The sequence below is a fragment of the Leguminivora glycinivorella genome, chromosome 21 (assembly GCF_023078275.1).
Source record: "Leguminivora glycinivorella isolate SPB_JAAS2020 chromosome 21, LegGlyc_1.1, whole genome shotgun sequence".
NCBI lineage: Eukaryota > Metazoa > Arthropoda > Insecta > Lepidoptera > Tortricidae > Leguminivora > Leguminivora glycinivorella.
The window spans coordinates 13,421,446-13,433,632 of NC_062991.1; the positions used below are offsets into that span (position 1 = coordinate 13,421,446).

Here is a 12,187-nt window from a genome sequence, read left to right on the forward strand (position 1 = left end):
TAGTAATACTCATAAGCCTTAATAAGCGGGAAATTTACTATCGGTACCAAAATAAATAGACATTGGGGAATCTATTTTGCCAAAAACTGAGGAAGGCTTGTACTATGGTAGCAAGGCGACATATTACTCTTATTATAGACATATGTATACTTAAATACATAATAACACAACCGTAACTCGGGAAAAAATGGACGTAGTAAAAGGAAAAAGATCCAATTCATATAAACATAATTATTTGAATATAATCTCAACGTAAAAAGGGAAAAGCCATTCAAATAAAAGGCTATTTTCAGAGGATGGCTCTCTTTCGTTCAACTACGTCCCACTATTTGTGTGCATCACACAAACATATTCCCATACTGGGATTCGAACCCAGAACCATCTTAGGCTCTGCAGACAGGGTCACTGCCTACTGTGTTAGACTAGTGCTTTTACTTACACCGTCTTAACACTTGATATTTTTTCCACTAATGCCTGCTTCCACAGAATAATAATTATTATACTAGCCTTTAATATCCTTAAGCGGACTATACACAAAATAAAAACATACTGGTTGTAAATTTCTTCACACCTTGCGCAGGTAAGAAGTTTTTAGTAAGCTAGTGCAATGATGCACCCTTTTACTCTGCTTACGCAGCAGCCAAGTAATCAAATTAATCAAATACGCTCGCCTTGCGTTATTAAACGCTATTATTATGGTTAAGGATTAAAGAGTGACTCTCTCGTATGCGGATTTTCTCAATTATCTTTAACCGGAACTTATATTTGGTAATTAATACAACTCTCCACATACCTGAGTTTCACTTTGTAATCCTTTACTTCCACTGGCAAGCGGCTTAGATTTGATTAAGGCATAAGAACATTACCAAACTACATTTTTCAGAGGTATCCCTGACGATACCGTACTGTGCATTTAAAATTGCCCATATTTATTTACGGAACATTTTTCGGATTACACAAACATGTTCCCCAAAGACGCTAATGATATAGGTTTGTTAGTTACCTTTCTTTAGAGCGGAAAGTCGATTTTAAGGCACACAGGGATCGGATATAAAAGCCAACATGATACTTAGAATCAATAAATATTTATTAACGCCCTTGCCAAGTCCGGCAGCTATAGGCTTTAACTTTCGACTTTTGATCTATTTCTGAATTCCGTTACAGAATATCGATCTATTTAAAGAGATTGTAAAGGAATTTTATCCCGCAGCACAGTACCTACCACAATGGGCACGCACGGAAATTATCAGGTCACAGCACAGGCTCATCTTCGGCCGCAAGGCAAAACAAACACTAATCGCGTCAATTACGACTTTAATTAGGACTGTTTTAGTCTCAAAGAGGACAAGGAGATCATTTTTCAATTTTTACTTTCTTGACCTGTTCCGTGCTTAAGACGAATCGATTCACTGAAAAAAATAACTGAAAAAGAAATAAAAAATCGCTTACTTACGCGACACGCTGCGCTCAAAGTGAATCGATCAGGTGCTCAGCTTCTAAAACATTTAATTTATAATAGTAAACGAACGGTAAAACCGTTTTCTAAAACGATATTTTTGATTAAACTTACAAAAAATTCCAAGAATTAAAGAATTCTAAGAATTTTTTTGTAGTGAACCGAACGTTCCGACAAACAGAACGCCAATGATGAAACATCGTTGCCGTCCCTACGGCACGGGTCGCCTGGTGGAAGGGGAAACCTGAATCGTAAAACTGGAGTTGCAAGTTGTTTACAGGTGTTCAGCTGTAGGTACCTGCTGTGAACCGCTACGCATCTACAAGCAGTATCGCTGTCTCTCAATATATTAAATAGGCTTCAAATAACGGTACAGAAGCTTAATAATTATTTTAACAACATCATCAGCAACAGCAACAGGAGAAAATTAAAAAAAAATCTCCACGTCTAGTAATTTTTCTGATTACCCAATAACAAGGGAGTTCATTATACGGGTGGCAACTCTGATAGAATGTCAGCTGTCATTTTGACATGCAAAATTTTGCGACAGCGTTTTGTTATTGCAATGCTATACAAAAAAAAACCTTTCACATAAATTTTTTATTATTGTATGGATTTATAAAATATAATACAAAGTATGTACCTAAACTATGTTGGAGGTAAATATATACATTTTCCAAGATTGTATTTATTCTTACTTGTTCCGTTGTCTGACTGTCTGACAGTGAGTATTATATTCTTTACTGACAATCCATGAAATCAAGCGTCAAGTTTCATTTTGACTTACTTTTTCCTGTTGCTGAAAATACGTAAGTCGAGTTGTCGAATTAATAATTATTGCAGGCGACGGATCTACCAACCTCCGTGCTGCCAGCCTGGCCGGTATGGAATGTATGGATGCCGCTGCCAGCGCGCGTCTTTTGTTTACATGTACAATTTTTTTCAGTTTTGGCATAAAATAAGGCATAAATATTTGATTTTGCACATCCTTTGTAAATAATATGTGTAAATTGCCTTCTTTTCTTCAAAATAAAATATTGTGTAATGTGTTGTGGTGTAAATAAACTGCCAGTAAGTAAATAAGAACTTGTGTAGTTATAAATAATTTCATCGTTCGCGGCTCGATCTGTTTCAAAGGTATTAAATCATTGTACAATTGAGCTAATCTAATTGTTTTAGGCCACTTTGCTTGGGGTTCTTACAATTGTCTCGAATGTTAACTACAGTCAGCAGTGCACGGTGTAAGCTTGTACTTACTAAATAAAAGTATATTGGGTTCTTTGACTAAAGGGGTAAGGAAAGGAAGGCATGCGCGGATCCAGGGGGGGGTCATGGGGGTCATGACCCCCCCGGGAGCCTGGGCCTTGAACCACGTGACCCCCCCCTGGGCACGAAGCTGGATCCGCGCTTGAAGGAAGGATGGTTGAAATCACAGAACATAAATGGAAATGAATTTAATACACTTGAAGGATAAATATTGCTTATTAAAATAAATAGTTATTTGTTTTACAAGGTTGCAGAGTTGTTTAACCGCCGGTTCCAATACTGATACCCGAGTAAGCGAAAAATTACAATTTTGAACTGCGAGCGTAGCGACGAGTGTAGCGACATTTTGCCCCTTTGACATATCTGTGAATTCATACGAGTATAAATTGACCACAGTCTAGTTGTAATACTTGAAATACATAGTAAAACTTACCTATACCCTTAGCTATATCTTTCCTTAAGTGCATTAAAATATACTTTTCTCAAACATGCAATGAAATATTGTCTTTACGTTCCTTAAAATGGGCTGGGAAGTATCGCTTTTTGGGCGCAACAACTCGAGGGGACTGTAAAGGGATTTCATATTATTTTTTAGGCCTAGGCCTGCAAAGTAACTTTTTTTTTTAATTTCGACAACATTTTTTATTTCATTGTATATGTTTGAGAAAAGCACTATACATGCCTCGGCGTGAAAACGGATTCCCGGCCTCGTATCCCTATCCGGGTATATACCCACTTGGCCGGAAATCCTCATTTTCCCGGCCTCTGATGTAATGTACTATTGTATAAAGAGAAGGTTTTCACATGCTTCGAAACTTTTCTAATTTCCGTTACGAACTCGATAAACTGAAAACTTTTCGAAACTCGATAAACCCTTCCCGAAACCTTTTCATATAAGTTAATCCCAAGTTAATGTGAATAAACTGACATACATTATCCATTTAATATGCTACCTATTTATTTTTTTATAACTCTTAGAAGTACAATAAACTTTTATTAGTTTCGAAAATAAGCGCCACCTACAGTGAATAAACGAAACGAAATTCACCTAGTTGCCACGTCCTGCCGCTAGATGTCTACCATTGACCCAGTTTTCGCTTCTCGTAAAAATAGCGCCGTACAATAGCTCAAACACTATTTATATCACGTATCTCTAAAATCTGAGTCCACATGCTTATCTCAAGCCTTGCCATCACTCCTCAGAATCAGCTGAACCGTACGGCTACCGCGCAACGCACGGTTTATACCTATATCTAAAAAATACATGTAAAATCGATACGCGCTCAGTTGTTTTCTGTCCCACTGTAGTCGTCGCTAGCGTTAGTATAGTAAACAAGGGATCATGTTTTAAAGATGGAAGTTAAAAGATACATAAGGAGTGAATCTGCGAGTTGTGCTCATATGGTCGAGGAAAGTGCAGCGAATAATAGAAAGAGCGTTGACCCTCATGAGAAGTTGAAGGCATTGTTGAATTCGCCTGAAGATGACACTGATGACAGTTTGCCTCCATCTGACGCTCCGAAATTCGGAACAGTTATCCACAACAGGATCTTCGTAGGAGGTTTTTCCTTGACGACTACGGATGAGGACCTGTGGAAGTTTTTTTCGGGGTTCGCGACTGTGACGGCTGCTAGGGTAATTTACGACAGAGCTGGAGTGTCCAAGTGTTATGGCTTTGTGACGTTTGCTAGCCCGAGGGTCGCGCGGCTCATCGTGAAACAGGTCAGTGCCTTATTTTAATTAGAAAAAAAAATGGTTTAAAATGTCACACGGGTTCAGGGACGTTACAGGCGTCATAACCTAACTTTGGAAATTAGAAAAAACTTTTTAAAATGCGGTTGTTATGATAAATATTGTTTCATTTAAATCAGTAACGAATTTATTCATTATAAATAAATAAGAGTTAATTTACAAGTAAAATAATTCATACAAACAAACCAATTACTAACTCTTTACAGTCTTTATCACAATAAAATTTTAAATATTTTTTTGGCAACAAAGTTCCATGGGCATTATAAAGTTTTAAAAACTTTTTAAATATAGGGAACCTAAGGTACCTAAGTGCTACATGACGAGGTACCGAACTATTATTATTTTAGTAAACACTGGGACTTAAAATTGACGATGGTCATTATGTTGTAAAGTGTTACATACCAAGCTACAAAGTACTAATATGAACGTAGATTCATGTAAGTACTTAAAAAAAAATTTGGTGAAAAAAAAACCGTTATTATATTTCGGTCAGATTTCGGTTTCGAACGAAAAATCGCAGAAATTTTTGAGTGTTGAAATTGTATAGGTACATACTTTTTGTACTTTGACAGGTTTCGGTAAAAAATATGTTTCGGTCTTCGGTTTTTTTTTAAATATGATTATTATTATTAGGCATGTGTTTCTTATTAATTCATCATCTTCATTAGTTTAATAATTCTACATTTAGGACAACATTTTTATGTGATTACATTTTAATCGAAAAGGTTGATTGTGGCTAAAATTAAAATATACACAATTTATAACGTACTTTTTTAGGTACGAGACGAACTTCAAACCTTTCAAAAAGATAGTAGTCAACACAGCCTCCCTCCTTCCAATAAATACACCTCCTTGTCCTATATCAAAACAATGAACAGTTTTCATCACTCCCCTGAATTCAGTTATTTATTTAACCGTTTCGGAACGAGTTGGCAGATTGATCACGATAACGTCACGCTATCGTGCTGTGATAAGATTGCCGTGGGACGCGAGAGTTTTCCTATCTTGCAAATATTATTCCGAATTACATCTATCTATAGGTGGTACGCTTTCTTCTTCAATATTAAGTTTATTTATTTATAAAAAAAATCATAAAAATTACAATGCAATAACTCAGTACCTAGGTACTAGGTAGATTATAATAATTTAAATAAATATTGGGGACACCTTACACAGATCCCCATCCTCATAGCCCCAAACTAAGCAAAGCTTGTACTATGGGTGCCTAGCGACGATATACATACTTAAATAGATAAATACATACTTATATACATAGAAAACATCCATGACTCAGGAACAAATATCTGTGCTCATCACACAAATAAATGCCCTTGCCGGGATTCGAACCTAGGACCGCCGGCTTAGCAGGTAGGGTCACTACCGACTGAGCCAGACCGATCGTCGAAGTATATTATCGTAATGCATAGCTAATTTTATTGTAAAAAATAATTGTAAATTGAAAGGCATGCCTTTCGATATTATCATTTTCGCTCATGTAGTGTTGCCTTTTAATCTGCACTAATTTAACAGAAAATCGTATCAAATTCATAATAAAAGTCGCAGTGAACTACATTTTTTTCTTATAAATCCTACAGGGTGTTCCGTTTCGTCGTACTAAGAGGACGGAGGAGGCACAATATTTATTGACCAATTTGGCTGCAATAACGCTCATGTGCTCTGAAATTGAGCTAGAAGTCGTGAGAAGCTTGATAGGGATTATGTGAGAAATAATAGTTATTTGTTATACAAGGGGGCAAAGGTTGTATTTTAACGCCGAGTGTGGAATTGAAAAACGAGCAAGTAAAAGGATTCTATAGTTGAACCACGAGCGAAGCGAGTGGTTCGAGAATAGAATCCTGAACTTGCGAGTTTTTTAACAAACGAGAAGTAAAATACATTTGCACCCGAGTGTAACACAAAACTTTTCCCCTCACTACTTATAGCGAGGAAACTACAACGCAAAAAATGCGTTTATCACTGCTTCCAGTACTTCCGCAGGTGGTAAATCATCTTTATTACTAGATTCACCTACTTTTGTCAATTTTAAAGCAGTTAATTTGACTTTATTCAAGGTCAAATTACTTTACCCACTAGTGGATAAAATGCGTTTTTACCCGCTGGTATTAAAGGACAAAACACGTGTTTCCGAGCTAGTGAGGGGAAAATGCCCTTGCCGGGATTCGAACCTAGGACCGCGGCTTAGCAGGTAGGGTCACTACCGACTGAGCCAGACCGATCCTTGAAGTATATTATCGTAATGCATAGCTAATTGTAAAAAATAATTGTAAATTGAAAGGCAGGCCTTTCGATATTATCATTTTCGCTCATGTAGTGTTGCCTTTTAATCTGCACTAATTTAACAGAAAATCGTATCAAATTCATAATAAAAGTCGCAGTGAACTACATTTTTCTTATAAATCCTACAGGGTGTTCCGTTTCGTCTTACTAAGAGGACGGAGGAGGCACAATATTTATTGACCAATTTGGCTGCAATAACGCTCATGTGCTCTGAAATTGAGCTAGAAGTCGTGAGAAGCTTGATAGGGATTATGGGAGAAATAATAGTTATTTGTTATACAAGGGGGCAAAGTTGTATTTTAACGCCGAGTGTGGAATTGAAAAACGAGCAAGTAAAAGGATTCTATAGTTGAACCACGAGCGAAGCGAGTGGTTCGAGAATAGAATCCTGAACTTGCGAGTTTTTTAACAAACGAGAAGTAAAATACATTTGCACCCGAGTGTAACACAAAACTTTTCCCCTCACTATAGCGAGGAAACTACAACGCAAAAACCGGCCAAGTGCGAGTCGGGCTCGCGCACAAAGGGTTCCGTAGCAGCAAACCAAAATTACAGTTAAATCAACCTATCTCAAAAACTATAAGAGATACTTTGATCAAACCAAAAATCGTTGAAAGAGTTAATTAGCATGCATCACCTCTATTTTTTTTAGAATTTTATACCCCGTAGTTATAAAAATAGAGGGGGGGGGACATACTTTTTACGACTTTGAGAGCTGATATCTCAAAAACCGTTCACTTTAAGAAAAATGTTTTTTAGAAAACTTTATATCATTTTAAAAGACCTTTCCATTGATACCCCACACGGGTATGTACATCGAAAAAAAAATTTTCATCCCTCAGTTACATGTATGGGGGCCCCACCCCAATTCTTTTTTTTTACTATTTAGTGTCATAATTTTGTAGCGGTTCATACAACACATATTCCCATCAAATTTCATCACTGTAGTACTTATAGTTTCCGAGTAAATCGGCTGTGACAGACGGACAGACGGACAGACGGACAGACGGACAGACGGACATGACGAAACTATAAGGGTTCCGTTTTTGCCATTTTGGCTACGGAACCCTAAAAAATGCGTTTATCACTGCTTCCAGTTGTTCCATAGGTGGTAAATCATCTTTATTACTAGATTCACTTACTTTTATCAATTTTAAAGCAGTTAATTTGACTTTATTCAAGGTCAAATTACTTTACCCACTAGTGGATAAAATGCGTTTTTACCCGCTGTTATTAAAGGACAAAACACGTGTTTCCGAGCTAGTGAGGGGAAAACAACTTCATCACTACATAGTATAAAACAAAGTCGCTTCCTCTGTCCCTATGTCCCTATGTATGCTTAAATCTTTAAAACTACGCAACGGATTTTGATGCGGTTTTTTTAAATAGATAGAGTGATTCTAGAGGAAGGTTTACATGTAGGTATAGTACCCGTGCGAAGCCGGGGCGGGTCGCTAGTTAGTTATAAAATAAGAAATAATGTCAATCAAACGCTGACAGAACTACCACTAATATCAACCGTTTTTTAGCCAAAAAGATTGTTCTCACAGGATCCAACAGGCAACAACCATCAGGTCTATATAGAAAAATAAAAAAATCTAAATCGAAAGCGGTTCATCGGTTCAGGAGCTACGATGCCACAGACAGACACACACACAGACAGACAAACAGACAGACAGACAGACAGACAGACAGACAGACAGACAGACAGACAGACAGACAGACACGTCAATATTTTCGTACAGCTACTGAAGGCTGTTAGTCTGAGCGACGGAGGCACAATTTATTGAGCAATATGGCTGCAATAACGCTCATGTGCTCTGAAATTTAGTCTAGAAGTCGAGTAAGAACTTAAGAAGCTTACAGACAGTAGTGTTGGGGATTAAACGAGAAATAAATACAAATTTCTAAATAAGTAACAGATTTTCACCTACTTTTTTCCCGTGCGTGTTGAAAAAGTCGACTGTGGGATATATGGGATCGCGCATACAATACTTTTTCTACGACCATACACTTAGTTTTTAATAGTTTTCTAGAATTTCGTGAAATTCACACTATTTCCTGTATTTTCGCAAAGGTTTGCACTGCCAGCGCTCGAGCCAGCTGCCCAAAGCGATCCCCCGTCGGCTTCCTGCGCACGCGCGCAGTAACGTTATAATATAACAATGCATTGCCGTGGTTACAGAGCCAAAGTATGCGTTTTTTAACCCCCGACGCAAAAACGAAGGGGTGTTATAAGTTTGACGTGTCTGTCTATCCGTCTGTCTGTCTGTCTGTTTGTCTGTCTGTGGCATCGTAGCTCCCGAACGGATGAACCGATTTAGATTTAGTTTTTTTTGTCTGAAAGCTGAGTTAGTCGGGAGTGTTCTTAGCCATGTTTCATGAAAATCGGCCCACTATGTCGCGGTCGGGGGTTTTTTCAAAATTTTAATTTTGTGGTTAGGTTATTCGTTACTGCGCGAGTGCGCGGGAAGCCAGCGTGCTGGCTTTGGGGAGTAGACTTTTATGTAGTGTTTTAAAGATCTACGCTAGAGATGCAACGAATAGTGGTTTGGCCGGATACCGAATATTCGGTGCCTAACCATCGGCCGAATATTCGGTATCCGGCCGCCGAATATCCGGACAGCAGAATTTTACCTACAATACCTACATTTTAAGCAGGGAGCGGGCGCATCGTGCAGGTTTTGACTCTTTTCGTAGTAAAATTCGCGCGGAGTCCGTTTTTGTTTAAACTTTTATTTTTTTAATAATGCAGTCACTTCAAACACGAGCAAAAAGCTAGGTCTCGAAATGAATATAAACAAAACAAAAATAATGACAAACGGAAATAGAGCCAAAATATATATAGATACAAAAGAAATAGAATAGGTAGATAGCTATATTTATTTAGGCAAGCGAATTTCATTTGAGAAGGACAGAGGAATTAAAGAACTAGACAGAAGAATAACAAATACGTGGAGAAAATTTTGGAGCTTAAAAGAAGTTCTAAAAAGTAATCTCCCAATAAGTCTAAAGAAAAAAGTTTTAGATGCTAGCCTACTGCCCTGTCTGACCTACGGCTGTCAAACCTGGACTTATACCAAAGACGTAAGACACAAGATTCAAACTTGCCAAAGAGCCCAAGAAAGAAGCATACTAAACTTAAAGAGACTAGATAGAGTAAGGAACACAAAAATAAGAGAACGAACAAGAGTCATCGACGCGTTGGAACTACTTGGAACACTGCCTGAAAATGAAATGGCAATGGGCGGGACATATAGCAAGAATGAGCGATCAAAAATGGACTAAACGTGTGACATTCTGGAAAGGTCCACAAAGAAAAAGAAAACCTGGCAGACCAGCCACAAGATGGATCGATGACGTCACCAACACCATATCGGAGAAATGGCAAGATGCGGCACAGGACCGCTCAGAATGGCGGAGGCTGGGGGAGGCCTTTACTCGCAAAGAGGTCCACCAATCATAGAATAGCGAAATATTAAATTTTAGTAAAAATAGTTAAAATATATATAGAACCATTAGATATATAAGCTAATTGTAGACATATTCTTTTTTAAATTTTTAATAATTGTTACTATTATTTTTTTTTGGTGTGGAATTAAAAGGCTTTTTTATATTATTTATTTATTTATGATTATAAGTATTTTTTTTTAGATTTAGGTAATTTGTTTACCCCAAAATCATTCTATCAAAAATAGCACATCCAGTATCCGGCCGGATAGTACGTCACTATCCGATATCCGGCCGAATATTAAAATAAGGGCCGAATAGGCCGGATACCGAATAGTAACCAAATATTCGGTGCATCTCTAATCTACGCACGACCCTGTAAATGACGAATAACATTCGGGAGTAGATAAACTTATTACACTAGTGTGCTACGCTCGCTAGTGCTTCAGTAGCTGATGGCAATATGCCGTGCTTCATACAATTAAGATATTTTGGCACCGGCTTGAAATGTTTTCATTAGTTTTAAGTACTGTTTTCCCGCGGCAAATAATTTACCTGAATCCAGCTTTATAAAGAGTTGCTATTAATTTATTATAAAGATTTATTGATTGTAAACGATTTAAAAGTGCTTATTGTAAGCCTTTGTTTAGAAAATATTTTGACTTTGATTTGTTAACAAATGGACTTAATAATTCTTATACTTAAACAAAACAAAATAAAATCAGCACTTTTTGATTGCTAATATTATAATTTTAAGATTGAAAAAAAAAACCCCAAACGCGACATAGTGGACCGATTTTCATGAAACATAGCTAAGAACACTCCCGACTAACTCAGCTTTCAAACAAAAAAACTAAATCTAAATCGGTTCATCCGTTCGGCAGCTACGATGCCACAGACAGACACATACTTACAGACAGACAGACAGACAGACAACATGACAGACAGACAGAAAATAAAGTAGGTTACCCTATCTGGAAACCAATTTCGATTTTTTTAAAACCTAGTCTTAACTCAAGATGTCATTACAGAGTAGATGACATTGTATGAAAACGATTTCTTTTTCCAATTTCATCACTAAACAACACCGCCTCTTGGACAATGCCTATGGCATACAAGTGACCTCTTGACCTTCCGCCATTTTTATCGTGGCCGCTCGTACAGTTTTAGCTTTATTCGGAGCTGTGACTAAACGAACTTTCAGAGTCAATATTATTCGAGAAAAGGTAGGTAGTGCCCTTGCGCTACGCTTGGCTCGTCTTGGCTGGGGCACTATCATGCCCCCAGATTTAACATATATTATACAAACATAGATACTGTCATATATGTGTAATTTTGTGGGTAGTCTCTTTTACTTTCTATGATAAAAAGTAACTGAAGGTTAAACTTATATTCCTATGTAAGTCGTGTCCATATGTGCTCCCTAGCATATTAAATGTTATTTACAATTTACCAGTGTTTTATTGGACATAATAGATACATAATACGACCGGTCTGGCTCAGTCGGTAGTGACCCTGCCTGCTATGCCGCGGTCCTGGGTTCGAATCCCGGTAAGGGCATCTATTTGTGTGATGAGCACAGATATTTGTTCCTGAGTCATGGATGTTTTCTATGTATATAAGTATGTATTTATCTATTTAAGTATGTATATCGTCGCTTAGCACCCATAATTCAAGCTTTGCTTAGTTTGGGGCTAAGTTGATCTGTGTAAGGTGTCCCCAATATTTATTTATTTAATAATTACGCCTGTATTCTCATAGGTAGGTAACTACCGCTTTATGAAACTACTCAAGTTTCAGTGCCACTCTTGGGAAAAAAGGGGTTGAAAGAAAACGAAACTGACATTTCAGTGACAGGTTGCCAACTTCTTTTCATACTTAACGCCAAAAAATAAAACGCCGTTAATTTTCACGACTTTGTCTTTCAATGCACTGAACTGTGACCTTTCTCTTACGTGGGAGTTC

General features: G+C 37.4%; 1 protein-coding gene across 2 annotated transcripts in view; it reads left to right on the plus strand.

Moving 5' to 3' along the window:
* Positions 1–3,937: 3,937 nt before the first annotated feature.
* Positions 3,938–12,187, plus strand: part of LOC125237493 (protein boule) — a 47,047-nt gene continuing 38,797 nt past the window's right edge. For both annotated transcript variants that reach the window (XM_048144603.1, XM_048144604.1), the window contains exon 1: positions 3,938–4,444. In XM_048144603.1, coding sequence (XP_048000560.1) covers positions 4,076–4,444 — 369 coding nt within the window. In that variant the 5' untranslated portion in view covers positions 3,938–4,075. The remainder of the gene's footprint in view (positions 4,445–12,187) is intronic.